Source organism: Hoplias malabaricus, chromosome 1, assembly GCF_029633855.1.
Source record: "Hoplias malabaricus isolate fHopMal1 chromosome 1, fHopMal1.hap1, whole genome shotgun sequence".
NCBI classification, from domain to species: domain Eukaryota; kingdom Metazoa; phylum Chordata; class Actinopteri; order Characiformes; family Erythrinidae; genus Hoplias; species Hoplias malabaricus.
In genome coordinates, this window is record NC_089800.1 from 46399230 (window position 1) to 46421057 (window position 21828).

At 41.5% G+C, this 21828-nt stretch overlaps 1 protein-coding gene and 1 long non-coding RNA gene across 2 annotated transcripts; one reads left to right on the forward strand and one right to left on the reverse strand.

The window, feature by feature from the left end:
• Positions 1-4179: 4179 nt before the first annotated feature.
• tbx2b (T-box transcription factor 2b) lies at positions 4180-13551 on the reverse strand. The gene is made up of 7 exons (XM_066664459.1): positions 12704-13551; positions 11406-11673; positions 9969-10115; positions 8770-8846; positions 8463-8632; positions 7060-7667; positions 4180-6082 (listed from the first exon to the last, which is right to left on the reverse strand). Exons 1-7 carry the CDS (start codon positions 13060-13062, stop codon positions 5642-5644), a joined length of 2070 nt encoding a protein of 689 aa, XP_066520556.1. The 5' UTR covers positions 13063-13551; the 3' UTR covers positions 4180-5641.
• A 367-nt stretch (positions 13552-13918) lies between these two features.
• On the forward strand, positions 13919-21821 carry LOC136707303 (uncharacterized). The gene is made up of 3 exons (XR_010804208.1): positions 13919-14374; positions 18700-18798; positions 21368-21821. It is a non-coding gene; the product is annotated as an uncharacterized lncRNA (long non-coding RNA).
• The last annotated feature ends 7 nt before the right edge of the window (positions 21822-21828 follow it).

Below are 21828 nucleotides of genomic sequence, written 5' to 3' on the forward strand. Positions count from 1 at the left end.
TATGGGCATCCAAAACTTATTCATGTGCAAGGGGAGCAAAGGCTAGATTATCTACCACCAATTGAGGTGCGCTGGTTTAATAAATAATTCTCTGTCATATACAGCTTTAAGGTTTTTACCAATTTGTGCAAGAACATCCATCCATCCATTATCTGTAACCGCTTATCCAATTCACGGTCGCGATGAGTCCAGAGCCTACCTGGAGTCATTGGGCCCAAGGCGGGAATACACCCTGGAGGGGACGCCAGTCTTTCACAGGGCAACACAGACACTCACCCATTCACTCACACACTCACACCTACCGACACTTTTGAGTCACCAATCCACCTACCAACGTGTGTTTTTGGACTGTGGGAGGAAACCGGAGCACCCGGAGGAAACCCACGTGGAGTGCAAGAACATGTGCTGCCTAATAGGTCCCATCACTTGACGGGTGTCACTGTAACAAAATAATCAATGTAATTTACTTCACCTTTTAAGTGTTTTTTATCTTGTGGCTTGTGGTATATTGTTGTTATAGAGACAAATAACCTAATATACTTTTCAGTGTAAGGTGATATAACAAGGTTTCCTTCCAAGTCATTTCAGCCATTTGTATTGATCCTTTCTTCAGGAAATTTGGACACAATGTAAACTGTAGCTGATATTTTTAAATATTAAAAACATAAACAACCAATCACAGAAGCTGAATTACAATGTTTTGTGTAACTGTAAAATAAAGGTCCACACAGGGTTCATGCAGTGCCATGGAATAATTAATTTGGTTTCTAATAAACATTTAGTGACGATTCAGTAAATTAAAAGTGTTTTTCTTTATAGAATTATATTTATAAATGCATGCATGTCAGGATTTTTTTTGCACTAGTGTTAATGATCTTGTAAGAATATTTAAATAAAAAAAACAACAACATGTAAACTTCTTTTAACCTTAAAAAGGCTCTTCACAGTCAGAATCTTTTCACAATTTAAAAAAAAATATATATAACTCTTCTATGACAGATGCTATCAGTCTCAGGCCTGGGACCCTGCACTATGCAGAGGTTAGACTTGTCTTATAGCACACCTGATTCAAGCTCCTTATAATATAAACGAGGTGTGAAGAAGAGGGCATGCACATAAATGTGCAGGGCATGGGGTCACAGTGACTGGGATTGGGATTCTCTGTTCTATGACATTGCTTTAATAACACTTTGTGGGGTGCAGAGCTGCCCCCTTTCTGCCGAGCTCTGCACTGCCGTACTCAAACCAAAAAGCTGTGCCCAACAGCAGAGAACGTGAAGGACTTTCAGCACTTTCTTTTTAAAATCAGGATAGTTTCCAGTCTATTTTCCAATGTTGTGGAAAATGTGTCTGTCTGAAAACGCCTGCTTAAAGACTTAAGCTGTGAAATCATGCTTTGTGGACACAGGCTTTGGTAGAGTGACGTGAATCATCACTGAGATATGAGCTTTCCCTTGAGATTAAAAAGACTTCTGAGTATTTAAAAAAGTTGTTTACTGTAATTCAAGTGTGTCGATTCAGCTGTTTTAAGGTGCAACCATTGTAGAAGCAGACAGGATGCCAAACATTCTTACCAAATGTTTTATAACATCTAGTGTTGAGATTTCCCAGTAGAGCAGAAGCTGTTACTGCAGCAAAGGGGAACAACTCACAGTACCTGTGAAATGTTGGACGAGCAGGTGTCCATCCAGTAAATACTCTGCAGTGCTATTTTAGTGTTTTAGAAGCTAATGGAGGTTTTTAGAACTGAGGGTATGTTTTGATGCCAATTCAGCTGCTTATGTTAATTCTGAATGTTTCTGTGTGATACATTTTCAATCCTTGATAAGGAAAAAAAGATGGATGCTGCAAATGAACTACATGGACAGTTGGCTCATGGTCACACAGTACCATTACTTGCTAAATCAGAGCAGAGCCCATTGTTTTCATGTGCTTCACCACATCAATGCTCCATATTATCACATTAGCCTTTAGAAATATGGTGGTTTAGCATTTCATTTATGGTGTTTATTTAGCTCTAAGTTGTGCTGACATGGTTTAAGGTGGCTTTTCTTGCAGCAGGATTTTGGAGGTTGGCGAGAAAATAGTGATATCTGTGAGAAGTCATCTTCACCCCTCAGTGGCTTCATACGTTTTCAGACTGCTCAGTGTTCAGTTTCAGCCACTCACAGATAAAGAACTGAGAGCAGTACTGTGAGAAAGCACACTTTATGAATGCTTATTCAGTTTTCACTACAGGACAGATTGAGAGAGGGGGAGGGCAAATGATGGTGTTTTATTGTTTGGTATTTTCCCTGTTGTAGTCCATTCTACGCAGAACAGGTTGATGGCTAGAGAGAGTGCACCAAAAATATAATTTTTCTTTGCATTCTGTGCAAAAGACAAGAATAGAGGAGCGAAACTTAGTCTTGCTACAGTTCAGTAGCCGCTTTTTCAGTTGGAGAGAGAGAGAGAGACTATGCTAACGTATGTGTAGTCTTTTCGGCGTAAGGCTATGCTAACGTATGTCTATTTTTTCAGTGTAAGTGTACTTCTCTGGTCCTGCTTTAACCTCGAGGTCTAGTCTAGTCCACCTTTAGGCCTCTACCTCCCTCCTTCCCTGTCTCTCTCCTCTTTACTGAACTCTATTGATCGCTCATTGACTGATTAGTTTGGACAAATCGTAAGGTCGAGTTGGCCGCTCTGTTAATTGAAGATAACAGTGTTTAACAATGGCCCGTTAATAAACGCGGGGGTTAGTGGTCACTGGTGGGGGGAGAGGAGCGGGGACACAGAGGGGCCTGTGTAATTAGGAGCTGAGGGTCTCACCACACAGTGTCCGGCAGCAGGCGACAGGCGCCGTGGGCTGGACAAAGACCTGTCTGCTGACCATCAGCCCATAGAGAACAGCGCCAATTAACCCTTTATCAGTTCATTTTCCATTCAGGTTTTCTTTTCGCAATTGCAAAATTCGCAAAACTATGGAAAACAATTTACACTTAACTTGCTCTCTCTCTCTCTCTCTCTCTGCTGTGTTATTAGTTGCCAAATGTTGTTTCATTAGTTTAAAATGTTTCTTCATTAAAACAAATAAGCAAAGTAGCCATTTTTACTTCTTACAACAAATTGCAGCCGATCTTTTATTCAAGCGTTTGTCCGATGTTTTTTTCTCTGTTAGAGCTTCCTGAGAAAATACAGATAAATAACATTTTAAATCAGTTATTAACTGCACAGCATAATTCAGAGTGAAAATCTCATGCAATTAAATGGGAAGCGAATTATTATTATTAGTATTATTATTATCATTATTATTATTATTATTATTATTATTATTATTATTATACTTAGATTACATTTAAATATTCAGTGGTTTGGCATTTTTGTTAAAAAAACGGAAAAAATTTAACATGAATTGTGTTCACTAAATTCTAAAGTGCATTATATTTTATAATATTTTTTATCAAAAATGGTCCATGTGAAATGTATTAATAAATAAAATGAAGAAATTCCGATGACGTGTCACACTTCTCAAACAGAAGTGACCTTTGTTTTTTTAACTTCAGCGAGTATCCTGCTTTAAATTGGAGGCACATTTATCTCCGAGTTAACGGACGGTTTATGTTTCATTGTTCAGGTGTTTCCGAATGTTGTGTGAAATAGTGTAACACCTATATTTGACAACTTTGCGCTGTCGTGTGCTCTTATTTTGACTGCACTGAGAGAGTGACCGCTGTGGTCGACAGAGGGCGCTCCAGGCTGTGTGTTGTTATTAACGGACGACTGAACTGGAGCAGACCGGTAGACTGAGCACAGGCCACAGAGCATTCTGAGAAGGCGTGTAGCTCATGTAGCCTGCTTATAAAAACACGGTTTATTCGTTATAAGGAGCTATTATGATTTTTAAGTAAAGGCCTGGGAGCAGTTTCACATGTATCTGTTTTACGTAGCGAGATAGTGTGAGATTTTGGTTTCTCTAAAGTTATTCTCAGTTTACTGCTAGTTAATCTGTTTTGAAAGTCACTCCATGGCCTTTATTTTGTCTGAAGACATTTCTCTGCTTTATATTGTAATAAAAGGAACCGTGGTTTCTTTAAAAAATATATATTATATATATATGTGGATTATTTTGCCAGTGTTTAGCAGCCAAAAGCGGACCTACAGCAAAACAACGCCACTACAGCAACAAAGGGATTACTTCAACACATTTTATTGAAACTGTGAGAGAATCCAACAAAAAAATAATAATAATCCAGACAACCAGCAAATGCGACACGTTCATACACTGAGCTCGAGACAAGTTCCTGTGAACCGGGGGGATTCAGTCTCTTTAGCGGAAAATGAGGAGGAGAAACGTCTCTCGCTCTTTCTCTCAGTCTCCTGTTCTGGAGAAAAAGGACCTGAGGGTCGCCGTGTTAAAGTCCGAGCTCCGAGGCTCACAGCGTTTTTCTCTTTCAGAGTTCTCCTCATTCAGGGTTCTCCACACACGAGTCCATAACGAGTCACAGGCAGAATAAACAGCAATATGCATCACAGATAGCAATATCTGTTCAACCCAAACAAGCGCTATTAAGTAGCTTCCATTTACAATATACGTTCATGTAAAATGACCAAAAAAAGCAATGATTTAAACTCTAAATATTATGTACACGAAAATGTACAGCTTTGAATAAATTAATACCAATTTGCATATTCTTGGATCCTTATAGCTTATGTACAGAATTACTTTTCTTTTAATTACATTAAATAGTTCACGTAGCCTACAACTCTCCGTTGGATCTCACACACGGTCCACTACCATATTTCAGTCCCTTTTCTAATACATTTTCTAATTTATTAATTAATTTATTAATTTGTATCTTTTTTTGGGGGGTGGGTGGGTGGTGTAGCTTGGCTGATTTTAGAGTTTACACGTGTCATCTCAACCTTCTCTGTTCTGTGGCCAGCCCCAGGGTAATGTTCAGCTTCTAATGCCTTTCTGAAAAAAATGCATTCCTGCTTTTTTTATGCTATCAGGGATTGTTGAGGTTGTCAGCCAGATTTGCATGGAATCAGTCAGGATGGGGGCTACTGGAGATTGTCTTCGCATCAGCTGTCTTCAAGTTTCCCACCACAAGTAAGCATCACAGTTCTTTTCTTCCTCAACGGCTAAAGTTTATGCAAATTTAGAACACATTTAGTCAAATTACATATTCACACACTTTCTCTACAGAGAACACACTTCTGCTGATATAACTGCAGAGTTCCTGTTCGTTTTAAAACCAAACATAAAATAAAATAAAAAAAATAAATAAAGTAAAAAGAACCTTCTTCAAAGGTTGTATTTTATGTTATTCTTTTCCACCAATATATTACATTGATCGGGTAAGACTTACACTCTTCAGAAGTGTGTTCTCTGTAGAAAAGGTGTTCTCTCTGAAAATCAACCAAACGTAGTTTGACCTGGGGCAGCCAAACTTTTGCACACAAATGTAGTTTTGGGTTTCTTTAAATGTTTCTTTTTTCTTGCTGACCCCTGGTTGCTATTGCCACTGCTGTCATCCATGCGTTATTAAAAAAAAAAAAAAAAAAAAAAAAGTACATGAACATCCATCAAAGAATGGCTTGAGGACATCCTCTGGTGATTCAAGTCATGCCCTGGATAGGTTTGGGGACTTTTTTTTGTTCATTTGGGTGAATCTCTGGTTGGGGACGTCTCTCTTTGGCTCTCCAGGCCACTCACGAGTCTCTGGATGTTTTGCAGCTCGTTGATGGGCTCCTTCAGTGGAGTTTTAGGAGAGCTGTTCCTCTGGCTGGAGCTGCTCTTGTGGCTGGGCTGCTGATCAGGCACTGGACTGGCCTCCCTGCTCCCAGACTTGGAGGAATCGGATGAGGGGTTGAGGCCACCCGGCAGGCCCGTGGTGAGCAGGTTTGTGCTTGGAGGGATGGACACGGGCAGCTGGTAAGGGCTGAAGCGCAGGCGTGGCCGTGAGCCACTCAGAAACGGATTCCTGGACAGAGAGGATGCAGAAGAGCTGGCCGGCAGAGCGGAGGCTGCAGCAGCCGCAGCAGCCATATACGTGTAAGGGTAGGGGAAGAGTCCACCAAATGGTGGCATAGGAATGCCCTGAAAAGAGAGATATGGGTTAATATCCGAGAGTAAAAGAATGCACTGATAAAGTTGAGGTCATTTATGAGTATAATTCAGCCATCTTAGTAAAAACCCAACAGGACATTACAACAGTAGCATACGCTCCCAGAACAAACCAACTTCCATAGTAAATATTCTGTCACTGTGATGGTGTGGGGGAAGATATATTTGTGTCATATCCCACTGGCACTCTTTTTTGACTCTTTACTTTTAAATTTAATTAATAAATCTAAAGTAGTTTAGTTATAAAGAGGAACACATACAAAGTACATCTGTACCCTGGGTACACATATCTAGCGCATCTTTAGAACATGTTTAAGATACACAGCATAACCATAAGCACCATGTTGTATCTTTTAGTGTGTAATTACACTATTTGTACCTAATGGCCCTAAAATTATCCCACGTTTTAATTTAGTTATTTTTTTGAGACGGTGTGCCAGTGGCTATTACAGCAGAGCCTACAGGGTGAGCCTGTTCTGTCTTGGAGCTGTCTCCACACAGTCATAAAGACACTATTACCAGCATCTAATTCTGTTTGACAACCCCAGTTTATGTTATCCACACACTCTGAACATGGCTGCACCCTACCTACTACAATATTGTTTAATCAAAGGGCACTGAACAGGTACATTTTTGTACAAGGTACAAACAACAGCCTGAAGGTCCACTGTGACCCCAGTCGTAAGTTTTAAATGTAAGTTACATACACTTTCCTGTGGGCGTTTTTGTACCTTTTTGCAACATAATATATAAATAACTAGAAACTGCGTATTGAGTTATATAGCTGGAATCTAAGGTTGTACTCTAGTGACCTGAGGGGAAATGGCCCACTGACTGTGTAACACCTTTTTTTCCCCCTGTGTGTGCATTAGCAGACTGCTATAATCACAGCTTAGCACGCTAGTCTACTAATTCTAAAAAATGAGGTTTTGAATAAGAGAGCGCCTTACCTGAGAGGCCAGCATGTGCTGGGACAGGTGAAAAGGGAAGGGGCTGGGAGTAGCTCCAGCTCCCTGTGCTGCAACACTGCCATTCTCCAGACCACTTGTTCCTGATACTGAAGCTAGCAGATGTCCCATGCCCATGGCTGAAAATGTCCCCGGCGCCATGGCAAACTGTCCAGGATGGAAGAGTAGGGGCTGTCCGGTGCTCAGAGGGTTAAAAAACTGTTGACTGTGCAGGCCTGAGAGCGCCAGGCTCTGCAGGTGTCCTGCCCCGAAATGTGAGGGACTCTCAGTCTGCACCATGAGCGGGGAGAAGCTCTCTTTACTCGCACTCAGACCTCCACTGTCTGAGTCCTTCTTGGATGATTCAGAGTCTTTCCTGTGTTTGTGCTCCACTTTGTCTTTGTCTAGGTTGCCCACGCTGAATATGGACTCACTGGTCTTTCTGGAGTTCGAGTAGTCCTCTTTCTTTTCCAGACTGGACCTCTCTCTTGGCCGCTCCTCGCACCGTGGGCTGAAGGGAGAAGGGGGCTTGGGCACAGGACTGCTTGATCCCCCACACCGGTCTTCTTGATGGTCTGTTTCTTGCTCGCTGTCAGTGCAAGTTTTGTCATCTATGAGAAGGAGAAAATAGATTATGTTCATGAAATTGCAATAATTAATTACCAAACAATTACTTTAATAATATTAACAAAATTAACCATCAAACAAACATAGTAATCAGTAAACATGGCATAGATAATTAAGTATTGCTTTATTCAAAGTATGTACTTCATTATATTCAAATAGTTTTATTTCATTTTGAAATAAAAAGGGGCTACACAGGATTTCTCAGGGATTCCATGAAAGAACTAAAATCAGAAATGTAAATTATGTGTAAAGGCTTCTCACACTTACACTTCTTATTTACAAACATGGTCCTGTAAAAAACAGTCTGCTGATGGGTTCTTATAGGAAGTAAGCTTTTTTTTTTAATGTAATTTCAAAATAAACCTTATTTATTTATTTTTTGGAATGTCACTGACAAATATATTCAAAAAAAGAATAGCTGACTGATAAAATTAGTATTCAGTCTGTGCTTGAATAGTCAGCTTGTTATGTGCGGATTAATAGCTTAATAGTTTATAGTAAGTCTTTAAATTGAGCTGTAAAAATGAAGCCATAGATTGAGTCTAAATGTGGATTTGTGTTGTTCAGCCATCTTTAAACCTAAAGTTCACGTAGCAGCATGCTAATTCAGCTAATTACGAAATGTAATTTTTCACCCTTTTATATGAAACAAATGAGACTAGAGGGTTTGTTAACCGTTATCAGAGACTGGAAACCACAGCAGTCCTTTCGTGATTTGAGTATGTTGTGTTTCTTATTCAGTGTAAGTGTTCATACGAAGGTGGGATTAGTAAGATTACCTCTGTTTCGGTTGAACGTGAGAGGACTGGTCGCTGCTCTGATGGGGGAGTGGGCAGTTTCCCTGCCGCTGGCGGGTTCTCCAGAAGAGGCATCAGAGTCTGCACCGTCCCGGTCCACCTTACACTGACCCACTTCATACATGTGTAATGAGGGCAGAGATAGCTGTTTCCTGGAGAACACACACCACACAGAAATTACAATAACCACAAATAAAACGTGACTAGAGGCGAAAAGGTCATTTTTTGTATTTTTATTAATATATTTTTTCCGGGGGGGGGGGGGGGGGGGGTTAGTATTTAGACCTACCTTTTCTCTCTTCTTCCATTGCCCGTGTCTCTGAAGCCTTTGGCAAAGGGATTATTATCGATTTTCAGCTGTGTAATCTGAAGATAAAAATATTTATTATTATTATTATCATCATTGTTGTTGTTTTACATTTTTGCTTTCCTTGCAGAAAATCTAGATTATTTAATTATCCACCTAGCCGACTGCTCCAAATTGCGTTAAAACAATGTCTCGATGGCATTTGAATTATTAAAGGATATTTAATGAAGGATAAGGGCATATTAACAACTCTCGAGAGAACATTTCTCGTGTAAATATCTTCCATTTGTCACAGAGTGGACTCGTGCACAAGGCGTAAAACAACCAATAGCGAGAGACAAATAATAACGCCATCAATATTTAATAAACAACCGGAGGGGAAAGGTGATAACTGTTTAGATAAGGATTTTAGTCGACTGATGGGTGCCTTAAATTAGGCTAAGCTCCGTAAAGGCTCTGGAATAGTCGTTGTGAGTTGGTCTTTACTACGGTAGACTGAGGGGCTTTGATTCCAGGAGCTGGAGGTGTGGGCCCTAAGGCCGTGCTAATCGATCGTGACTCTATGCCATAAAGTTTACGATAGCAACAAGCCCAGCAGGCCCCTCAGACCCGGAACCCAATTAATGTGAGCAACGGCCTATAGGAGAGGGTTTTATACATGCAAACGGTCAAAATACACACGAACAGTCTTTAAATACAGACAAAAACAAAGTAATGCCTATACTAAAATATTCCGTCAGTTAATTAAAAAAACGTAACGTGGTTAAAAAAAAACATCAGCCATGTCTTTGAATGAAACAAATATTATTCATCTGTATAGAATACAACCAATTTAGATTCTTGAGACAGCATTAAGTAAGTTTTTGGATACCATTTTTACAAGATGTAAGAGCTAACGTGTTATTGGTAGTTAATATAAATAACAAAAATAAAGTAGACTGCAAATAGTTGTAATCAAAAAGCAGCCCTGCTTTCAGTTAGACATATGACCATTAAATGCATGTCTAGAAAAGAGCAGGTATTCGCCACAAGAGCTGCTCTATAGCACGGTAAATCCAAAGGGGACAAAAATCTCCAAAAGAAACGCTTGCTCACAGTCTTGTTTAGCTTAGCATCAACCTGACAAACCTTGTCATTGGCAATAAGTGGTTCCCGTTAAAGGCGAATATGGGTCTACATACCTTGTCATTTTGATAGGCAGTGACAGCAATGAATTCAGTCTCGGGAAACACATATGTCCTGAAAGTGCTGTAGGGAAGCTTCAGAATATCGTTGGCCCTCACAATATGGAACCGAGGCTGGTATTTATGCATGGAGTTCAGTATAGTCTGAGAAGATACAGAAAAGGAGAGTGTTGGAGAAGGGAAAATATTCACTAAATTCCAATAAAAATGTGTTATTTAAACCGAGAGTTTAAAACAAATAACTGGTCTAATTACCACAACAGTTGTGTCCTAATACATGCCTATTAGACTGTTATTGGTTATAGGGTCACATGACATTGGGCCTATGGAACCATTAGAATAAAGCAGAAAGGCTTAAGCGGTGCAAGCCTAAACACGGAGGAACAGCTTAAAGGTGTCTGAAACAGGGCACTTTGGCTGCAGTAAAGACAGGGTTCTGAAGATTTGAATTCACGGATATTAAATTAATGTTGCGAGCATTTAACCTGTTGTATACATCAGAGGACGAACGTTACGAGCGCAAGCGTGCGTTCAGTTTGTGCATCCTCAACATCCTATTCATGAAATTATTCTACCTTGGTTTTTGGAAAACTAGTGCCTTCAGTTAAGTGGAGGCAGTACGTCTGAACGCTGTTTGTTTCTTAGACTTCAAGGGCCAGGTCCATTCATGCGCTTCAAGAACTGTCCCACTCTTTTGACCTGATTGCTGTCACATTTCTCCGCCACAGCATCACGGCGCTCTTTGCCGTTGCCCGGATTTTACAACAGAGTCCAAGAAACAACTCACGATGGGATATTTACATTCCATAACCCCAAAATAACCTTCAGTTTTCACTACACCAAGTGACTACAATAGTCCGCTTCTGTCTGTTCAAAAAATAGTTTTACAATTAAGATATTAGACTTCAACCCTGACACTGTGAACAGATCCTAAAAGTTAGGCGCCCGTCCTCAGATTACATTCTTTTCTTAGCTATACATTCTCCAAAGGCTTCACATTTTACTTTAAATTACGGTACATTTAAAATGGGCAAAAAAGAAAGAAAAAACACAAATACACACTAAAAACAATAAAATACGGTATGTGCAAATGTTTTGGCTTTTTTTTCTTTATTGTTATACGCGGATGTTTGGTTTAGGGTTCGTATGTTTAACCGAGCTGATACATTCACATTTTACTGTACATTTAGCAGCCATTGTATTAAGTTTGAAATGTTAGCTTTTTAACTAAATTAACAGAACGTGTCGTTTGGGCAGAGCTCTTCGATCGTCTCCATACGACTGTATTTTACAACTTGAGGAATCAATTTATATTTTCCGCAGATAACTTTACAAAGCAATTTGCAAAATGTATGTCAATCTCCTAAAACCACAAACATTTAAGCCTCTGTTTAATGGAGGGCCTTTTATAGCGTGTAGTAACAGACTACTTACAAATCCGTGCTTGTCCGAAATGTTGTTGGTCAGCTTGAGTTTATGGAAGGCGACAGGTTTGGCCATCCACTGTTCTCCGGTGGCGGGGCTGTCTGGGTGGATGTACATGCGCTTCGGCATCTCTGGGTCCGCCTTCCCCGCCACCATCCAGCGCGAGTTGTGGAACTTATAGCGACAGTCGTCCGCAGCCACGATGTCCATTAATAAAATATACTTGGCTTTTTTATCCAGACCGTTTATTCGGACTTTAAAAGGAGGAAACATTCTCCTGTGGAGGACAAGGACAAACGTAAATTACCGTACATTAAAAACGCATTTTATATTGACACATTCGATTGCATTAACCTGACCAAAACAATTCCCCGTACAATACAACAACACTGAAGCAGGAAAACTGACCATTTAAAATGGGCAGGTGTTTATATTGCTATTAGCAGTACATCTGTGTAAATATTTTGTTTTCCGGAATATTTTTAACGAAATAAGAACGTTAAATACTATTATGGGTCTATATTTTAATAGATGACAATTTAATTAATGACCAGACAATTATAGTAGAAATAGTACACAAATGAAATGTCAGCTTGTATGTTCTTTAAAAAAAAAAGAAGCTAATGTTTTTTCTAATCCAGGACTCTATAGGAGCAGGTTTTTCTTCTCGGGGAGAACTGAAGCAGGTTTAGTATGTAGGCTATTTACACAGGCACTAAACCCTCTAAAAGATCTTTCTTCAATAGTGATTCTTGACGCTGTTGTTTTCATTTATGTTGCGAGGTCATATTTTGCTTCAGCACTAGTGTGCGCACTGTGTTTGTATTCTCAATTTTCTTACTCGCTCCCCAGGCCTGACACAAACTGGCAAATTCGGGTTAAAATAGTGAACTATTATTGGGCCTAAACAAAAGAAACGCTCGCTGAAAGTAAAGAGGGTTGCGGTATTGCAAAGGTATACGTCCAAATTATTTTATTATTTTACAACTAATATTTTAGTCATTACTCTTATATATATATATATATACTCTTACTCTTAAATTTTATTTTATTTTTCCCCCCTTCCCATACTTGTAGAAGTGATGATTCAAAATGTTGTATTAAAAATCTAACAAAGGAAAGACAATGAAAATATATGATTTGACCAGAGGTGTTCAACGTGTTCAGTAGAGAATCAACACAAATTGATTACTGTCAACCCTCCCGTGTTATATATGCCCTAAAGCAGCGTTTATGTGCAACATTTCTGTTCGTTTTCCTCAGCCACATCTTTTTAGGCTACATTACATTAAAGTCAACGCATTTACCTTCCAGATTTCGTGATGACCATTTCTGTTCCCAGTTTGTGGAACTGGTCCCATAGATCCTTGGCTTCCAGTGTGACTTTGGGGTCGTCTTCCACTTCTTCCTCGGGCTCGAGGCTCTTGAGGCTACGGAGATGTGCGGCCTGGTGGTGGCTTAGCGCGGGATGGAGCCCCGGCTCCGCGGCCCCTGTTAGCGCGTGCTCGGGGATGGGCTTGGAGAGCGCGCCGGGGGGCAGAGCCAGAGCGGGGAAGAAGGAGGGCTGCGCGGCCGCCAGGAACGCGGACATGGGGAAGTCTGTGGGCCGGTGAGCGTGGAAAGGGTGGTAAGCCATGGCAGTGCCCGAAAAGACTGGATCTCTCATCGGTGCATCCAAAACTCGAAATGGAACAGCAGCAGTGGTGGTGGTGGTGCTCAGGTCTGCGCGGTGTCTCTGTCCTCTCCCGTATTCCAGAGGCAGCGCTGTGCCGTCGTCTCTCTGAGGTAGACTTGCGCTATTTTCGAGCGCAGTGCGTGGAAAAAAGACGACGGCTTACGTGGGAAAAACGAACAAAAAAGCGAATAGAAGAGAGAAGAAGTAGAATAAGAGACAGGAGGAAAGCAGGGGAAGGGAGGGGGTCAGCGTTTCAGCCTCCGCGGACACTCCGGATAATACCAGTCAAAGTGAATGAACGCTGCGACGATTTCGGACAAGATTTTTGGGGGATCTCCCAGTAGCCGTCCTCCTTGTAAAAAAAAAAAAAGTCGAAGAAACTGACCAAGATGACTGTTCTTTCCGACGCTGATGCCCATTCGAGTTGGAGCTCGCAAAGCCAACAAATCCAGTGACTCTGTCCCACGTCCTTACTGCTTGGGCTCCCAGCACTAATGAACCAAGCCCCCTTGATTGCTGATTTTACGCTTTCTGGACCAATTGTGGCTCTCTATAGGCGTGGTTTTGACAGCTCTGGCCAGGCCCGAGAAAAGAGAGGGAGGAGGGAGGGGTGGGATGAAGGGGGAGGGAGGGAGGGGGGCGGACGGGAAAGGTGTCGGAAGCATTAGCAGTAAGAAAACATGTCAACAGAATAAAATATTAACCAATGACAGCGCGGCTCCAGGAGCTCCCACCCCCGAGCGGAGGGCTGCTGAAGGCGGCGTAGGCGCGCGGCGCAGCCGCTTGCCCAGCGCCGCCGGAGCCTCGAGCCGTCACATCCGAAAACAGTCGCTGCACGCCGCTCACAGCAGCGGTGAAGAGAAGCAGCGCGCCTTCACACATTTAATCCTTTCAGTGGGCTCACAGCAGCTCTGTAGCTCTGTTAGTCCACCTCACACACACACACACACACACACACCCACACCAGCCACTGCCTCGAAAGAACACCCGCTCTCGTGTCGCTCCGCTTTATTTCGCCTTTCTCTCGGACACGAGGGTTGTTTACAAACACAAGAAACCTTTCCCTCGCCGTTTCCGCTTAAACACCCAGTTAGAGCCCCGCACTTACTGTTACACCGCTCCATTCAGGGCAGACTGGACCTGTCGAGTCCACAAATAACCGACTTAATCTTTAATAAAGCTCGCACAGACGATCAAACCCTCCCGTGTGTTTAAACGGGCAGTTCGTGCATGACTCCTCCTCAGAGCAGCAGCACAGATCCTGCAGGACTCGGAGATGAAGAGCAGCGTGAAGACCAGCCGGGTGAGTCCCTGCTCCTGTCCCCTTCTTAAAGGAAATATGCCGCTTAGATAAGAAAAACAAGCAGTGTCACCCGGCTCTAACTCCTGATAGATACGCGGTTAGGTGTTTGTCATAACGGAGATAACATTTCTTTATGAGCTGTGTGTGTGTCAGTTGTTGCTCACATGCCTCGTTCACTGCCCCGCTGTGAATAAACTCAGTATTTCTCATATTGTTTATATACGTTAAATATGTCTTATACGGAGTGATAATTCTCAGGAATTTGTTGTTGTTTATTTTGTGCACAGTAGGATTAATCCCCGTGATTTGTGTCTGATATTTCTCATATGTATTAAAAAAATCCATGTTTTATTTTTTTTATATTCCTAAAAATTAATTACAATTTCTGATAAAATGTTTATTTTTCTTATATATTATACTCTTCATTTTTGGCAAGGCTTTATATGTATTAAATATTTTATACACTGTCAGAATAAAACTCTCACTGTGGTGGTACCCTCAAGGCTACATATTTATACATTTAATTAGGGAACATCATTTTACATTATTCGATTATAACTGTAGCTTTTAAAATTGTGTTGATTTCATACGCCCCGTTTTCATCTCCAGAACCCTATGTTGTTTTGTTTGACACAGTTCTAAACTGAAAGATTACAAATATTCACCTCTCCTTCTGAGGAAGTGAATGTAATGTACCTTTAGGAACAAAGCTGGACTTTAACACCACTGTGGAACCTTTAAAGGTACATTTACACTCTGTCTGTACATTTAGTCACCAATAATCTACTTCTGACCTAAACATTTTATTTCTGAGAGTTGGTGGCGTAGAGGACTCTTAATATGGATTTTTGTGGGTTGTATTATGTGAGGAGATCATTCCAGATTTAGCCTTTTAGACATGTCTCATAAACAGTTATAATTGTAGACCATTCCTCGGTGCAGGTTTGTGTGTAATGTGTTGGGTGTTTCTCGGGTGGAGTAATAATTCCTTATGTTCTTTTGGGCTGTGCTCAGAATGAGTTATATTTCCTAATAATGTTTTATATGGGGTAAGATATTTCTTTCATGGGGATTTCTTTCATGCTTGTTATGGTTGTGTGTGTGTGTGTCAGGTAGTTCCCACGCTAGGGTCTAGCTCAGGTAATTCATATATCAGCGCTTTCTGTGAGACGAGGTTTGTTACTGTTCAGAGAGAATAGCGCTAAAGTGCGATGAGATTTTACTAAATATTTACCGTGTACTTCGGACCCCGTGTGTGTGTGTATGTGTGGTGTGTGTGTGTGGTGTGCTGGAAATGCAGGCCGGTGTGGGGGGATTTCTTCACTGGGACATTGTGTGTTTACTGTGGAGTATCTTCAGGGCTCCTGGCGGAAGGCGAACCACAATAAGAAACTTCTGTCACTTTACCCGTTAACCCTAACTGTGCCGCTCTTACTGCACTCCTTCACACGCTCATAAACTACACGCTGTGGCGTTTTGACTTTCATCTACACAATTGCATTCGTTTGTGTGTAGGTCTTTAAAATGTGACAATAAAGACAGCAAAGTTACACACTTTAGCTAAAGGTAGGCTACTAAAGTGAAGAGGATAGGTATCACATTTATAAATAAAAAGTGCAATTAAATGTAGTTTAATGACGAACAATGTGTAAAATAAACCGAAGCACAGGTGATAGTTTATACAGTTTTAAAAGCTTGGGAAAAGTCTCGAGTCTCACCTGTTGCGAGGTGCAGTATGTTTTCATCACAAACGAAGAGAGCACCGCGTGTTAAAATTAACATTATACAATATGAACGCCCTGTGAAATATAGCGGTGATGTATATCCACACTAGAATAAAGTATGTCGTTAAGATAACAGATCCTGCTTAATATTTGATCAAAGGAACAGGTCTTATCTCGTCAAAAAGAGTGGTTTCTGGGGGTAATAGCGTTTCCTTTAAAAAAAAAACGAAATGTTTGGCAAACGTTCAGCGTTTGTGTTTTATTTGATTGAACTTAAATGAAATCCAGCTGAGAAACAAAAAACTGAAATAACTATGACAGCAAAACAGCTGGATTTATCAGAGTGTACATCTGAGATAAACATCAGCGTAACTGTAACGGGAAATCCCTGGAGACTTCAGGGAATATAAAGATCACTTTTTTTGGTCATAGGTGAAACAGTCTTGTTGTGTAAATGGTGTAATGCATAATTAATTAGTGACAGGACTGTGCTCAGATCCACTGCAGGAAATATTAATGTTTCAGTCGCATAAGATCGCCTCAGTCCTACAGGAGTCTCGAGGGAGATCGTCAAACTGTACCGTAGCTAAGCTACAGCTAGAACAACGTTTCTGTGTCGTCGGCACAATGTTTTCGGTATTCGTGTCGGACTAGGGGATAACTCCAGTTCAGCGAGGTTGAAGGGTTTGGCTGGTTGCTCGTTAAAGAGCAGACGCAGTGTCGTGTGGTGAAGGGTTTTACCTGCAGAGCCTCGGACTGAGTCGGATCAATAGTCTCTGTTTGATCTGCGGGCTTCACCTTGGACAGAGGGCGATCTGAAGTGGAAAGAGATTAAGCACACATGGGGATGGTAATGGTTTTCCATGTATATACTTAAGGAACTAATCACGTCAACAGAGTCCCAGCAATTAGGTCCGATTTATTTTTCCTAGGGCCCAGATCCTCACTGACACACATCCAAACCGACAAGAATGTAATCAAGCGCTGAGCCATTATCAAACAGCGCTTCAGAACCGCTCACAGCGCCCCACTGCAGATCACCCTCAGACGCTGAATACCGACTCCTCTCACCTAAATGAGCTCCACGGGAAATGCACCGCAGCTCCATTCGACCAACACGGGTCCAGTCAGTCAGCACACCCCCGCGGAGGAGGAACAGAGGGCACCGAGCACCGCTGGAGTAGCTCTATGGAAAGGTTGGGAGAGCCATGGAGAAATGGACACAGTGACGTATATGTTGATGTGTGAAGTGAACAATTTGAAGTGCAATTCAAAAACACACGGTAAGTGTGCGTTAGCAGAGGCGAGTTTATCTCACTTGGAAAATCAAAACAAAATCAACAGCAACATGCTTCTTATCGCACTCCGCTCAGCTGACTTTGGGCAGTAAAAGCAAAAAAAGTAAAAATACAGCTCGTTACTGTAGTTCTTTTCAGTTTAAAACAAACACTCGTGGATCCTTCACTGAAGGTGAATGTCTGATTCTTCAACAGTCTTTTTGGGATTAAATATAAACCCTACAGTTTTCTCCTTCAGACGAATGTCACGTGAACACAAGGCTCGTATCGCTTATTAAACGCCTATTGAAGGCGTTTTTCTTCATTTTCTTTCTTGTACATTGTTGCCCTCTTCTTTCCATCTTTTCACCATCTCTGCCCAAACCTCTGCATCATCTCTCCTGCTATATTTAGCCAGTAGACTGAGGCATTGGCGCCAGACCGTTTAAGACCTGTCAAAGTCCCTCATATTTCCCCCTGTCACATGTACAGCCACCAGCCCCCACTCCTCTCCTCTCACTGTTTCATTCAGACTGTCCGCAGAACTCTCCACATCTCCCTGTTCTCCGTTTACGGAGCTGGTTTCTTGCTTGCGTTTTGTTTATTTGAAGAACACACTAATCAACTGCTGAGGGAACTCTCACACAGCGCCTAACGAGCTACCGGCAGACAACAGCAGCATCAAAACACTCAAGGTCTACTCTCACTCTCTCTCTCTCTCTCTCTCTCTCTCTCTCTCTCTCTCTCTCTCCATTCCCACACGAAGAATAACAGAAGTAAAAAAACCCTTACAATATTTAAAGCGCAGTTTTAAAGAGGAAATGGAAGAGTATGGTTTTTTAACGGAATGTATCTGTGGTGTAATTAAATGTAATTGTTTTGATCATTTGTGGTGACCGTTGTCCTGAATATTTGACGCGACAGTTCGTCTTTTAAACTGTGTCTAAACAAACCAACCACAACAAAATGGAGATGCATGGCGTCCATCATGTGACATATGGTGACTGCCATAGTTCAGAAACTTCTGAAGTTGTGTAGCACACAGGGAAATATCTGACACATTTAATAAACATTTATCACCTGCGGAACGTTGTCACAGCCCACGACCCTGGTCCTCTGTGTCAGCAGCGGTTACTCTTGTTCTGAATGGAGTTACACCTGAGTGGACCGCCCGTGTGTGTGTGTCAGATTGGAAACAGAAGCTGCGGGTGAGAGAGTGAGATGCAGGGGTTTGTAAGTGAGACTGGGACCTGAGCACATATCAGGGTTTATGTTACTGACGTGAAGAGCAGCGCTTTGATGGAGGCACACCTTTTCTCCACAGGTAACAGGTGGGGGCGCTCGAATGACCCTTGGGAACGCTGGGATTCCTCTCATACCGCAGTGCTTCAGCCTTCAGCGTGTGTCCCGCCTCTTCACACAGGTGAAAAGCCACCACACACACACACACACACACACCGCCATGTCTCTCATTATTTAAGCGGTTAGTCAGTAGGCTATTTTTTTAATTATACCCTGGGAGTTGTGGATAAGGCAAGTCAACACACACCTCCCGCCAGTCCCGCGGTGTGCTGAATCACAATATAAAGATGATACAAACATGTAATATTTAATGGCTATAAACCACAATGCCTCGAGATATTTAACAATAAACCTGTGATGTGTAATTATTAATTCCAGTGCAAAATTTCACACTAAAATAATGACTGCTTCGTGGTTTGTTGACTGACTCTGTCATAAATCATACTCAGCTGTTACTGGGGAGGGGACTGTAACTGTATCATAGTCACATTTAAATAAATATATTTACGTTATTTCCATTATTGTTTTTACCTCCAGTATTTTAGTATTATATTAGAAGTTATATTCTCTTAATAAATTACACCCTCTCTTCATAAACACCGCTGATTTGGATTTAGATAGTGTTTGTGCATTGATTAAAATAAAGTCCCTGTATAAAAGCATTTTCTTGTGACTTTCTGTGGGACTCCCATCCGTGAGATTTCACCTCTACATTTCAAATATATAACACTTTAAATAGCGTCGCCGCTTGGTTTCCTTTATTAAACTTCACAGAGCCCACAGTCACTGAGCCGCTACCACTGAAGCTGAGAGCGAATTGAAGATGTATATGTTTTAAATAAAACAGATTTTTTACGGGGTGCAACCTGCAACAGGTTTGTTCATATCTCTTTTTTATTATTATTTTGCGACGCAGGAAAAGAAAATAGATCTCATTATGTTTCCGTGTTTGCTTTGTTTCCCAATCCTCTCTGTTCTCTGGCCTCTGCGCTGGAAGCTGACCCCGTCCTTTCCTCTTCACTGACCACGCTTTGTGTGTTTAAACACAACAAGTGCCCTGCTTCCCTCCGCGCACCTCCTTCAGACCGACATCTCCGCGACGAGGCTCGGGAACCAATCCAGGAACTAACCAGGAGAAGTAGGAAATACACCGCGTTTACAAACTAATGACATCAGAGCGTGGCGTGGTGTTCAGCCGAGACACACACACACACACACACACACACTGACCGTGGACCATTTTTAATTACAACAAAACTAATAACTAACAGAAACAACAGGATTCAGACTGTGATCCTGACGGACTGATCCTCCTGTCATTTAAGATCCACACACGTGCGGATCGATGTGTATTTGACTGGATATTGGTAAACCGTCGTGTTGAGTTGTCCATTTTAAAGCCAGTCTCCGCCTGTGATCTGGGTTAAAGAGTGAGATAAAGGCTGGTGTTTGTGAGAGCTCTGGTGGTTTCCATCACTCGGCCGAGGAGAGGCGCTTCTGTCGGTGAGGTGAGTTAATCACTCTCTCTCTGGTTCATCACAACACCAGCGCCCTCTTATCGCCACCTTTCACACCGCGGCTTTTAACGCCTCCGTGGATCCGATGTATGCCCGCGTTTACCGCCACTCTGTCAGAGACCAGCGCGCGGCCAGTCCTCGGTCAGGTGACGCTAGCACTTCGGCCGTTTCCTTCAGCCTTCAGCCTTCAGCCGGAAAAACACATGTTCAGGTGAATCACGGAGACGCGCTTAGACGCACCTTCAGCCCGTTTCGGAGGAAATGACGTAGCCCACATTTATTCAATAATATATGAAATAAAATAAAGCACAGAATTTAATAAACCATTTCTCTGTGTTAAAATGAAGGTTAAATCACACGATGTCAGTTCTTTAAAAATGACACGGTTTTGGAGATTTTTAATTTAAAAATATTTTTAGCAAAACTGTGTTTATAGTTTCAGACGATTAAAGTCACGTTTAAAATAAATGTAAAATAGTGTCTGTTTAATCTAGTTACACCCGGACTTTTAATGTGCACTCACTCGTACTATTTTTCGGCTCCACCAAAACACGACTCCTCCCTAATGTAAAGCTGTGAGGAAAATTTATAGCTCGATGTTTTTCCTTGGATCATCCTTCATCCCAGCAATGATACAACGTGATTCGTGACCCCGAGTCTCTTAAACACTGGTCAGTTTTTATGCAAAATGAAATCAGTGTAGGGAATTTTCTTCTGTGTTTATGTTTGTATTTTATATACATTTTATATATGCGCCACTCCAAGGGCTCTGTAGCGTCTTCTTTTGTTATTCAGTGAGGATAAATGTGGTGAAGTGCCAGCCCACACCGCTGCATCAGGGCCATTCCCAGCGGAGGGATGGACCACTGCAAGCTTTGCCAAGATGCCGTAACAAGTCAGGCTTAAAACGTTAGCAAATTATCGTATATTATTTCATCTGAGTTGTCGTTTTATGAGAAACAAACATACTGTGAGGCATCAAATGACTTTATCTTCATCAAATGTTTTGGTTAAAAACTCACTGTGGACCAAACAGGACTCAAAATTGAGTTTAAAGTCATTCATAGACTTACCTCAGCTCACCTCTGGAGCCAGTGACTGGACTCAGTGTGGACCACGGAAGAGGACACGCTCCATTTCTGACTCTTCTCTGTCTACTTTTGGTCATTACAGACACGACTTGACTTTTTTTTGGAGAGAAAACTGATCCTGACGGAGCTGGACTCTCTCTGCATCTGCTCAGTGCTCTGGAGAAAGGTGAGGTTAAATGTGTTCCTTTTTCTCACTCATGTTTTCAGATGTGTGCAGGGTTTATCAGTTGCCTTTGTCCAACACAAACAGAGGATTAATTAAATAGCTCCATTACCATTCAGATATTTGTTCTATTTCATTTTTGCTATCTTCATTTCTTATTCAAATAAATCACACGTCACCTGGAAGTTACTTTTTGACCAAACCTGGCGCTCCACTGAACCCCGCAGCTAAATGTGATGATTTGTCTTAGAATTTACTCTTCATTTTTAAACCTTTTACACAATGATCATTCTATAAAAAGACGTTAAGAATGATTAAGATCTAATGTCTAGAGTACATCAGTGTAAACAGTGACAGGTAAACACTCATTCTTGAACGGT

Excerpts from the sequence above, each read along its gene's own strand:
- tbx2b (XM_066664459.1), bottom strand. The coding sequence starts at position 13,062 with ATGAGAGATCCAGTCTTTTCGGGCACTGCCATGGCTTACCACCCTTTC. Across the intron at positions 11,674-12,703 it reads GTCATCACGAAATCTGGAAG|GAGAATGTTTCCTCCTTTTA; the intron begins GTAAATGCGTTG and ends TGTCCTCCACAG. Across the intron at positions 6,083-7,059 it reads AGCACATGCTGGCCTCTCAG|GGCATTCCTATGCCACCATT; the intron begins GTAAGGCGCTCT and ends CTCTCTTTTCAG.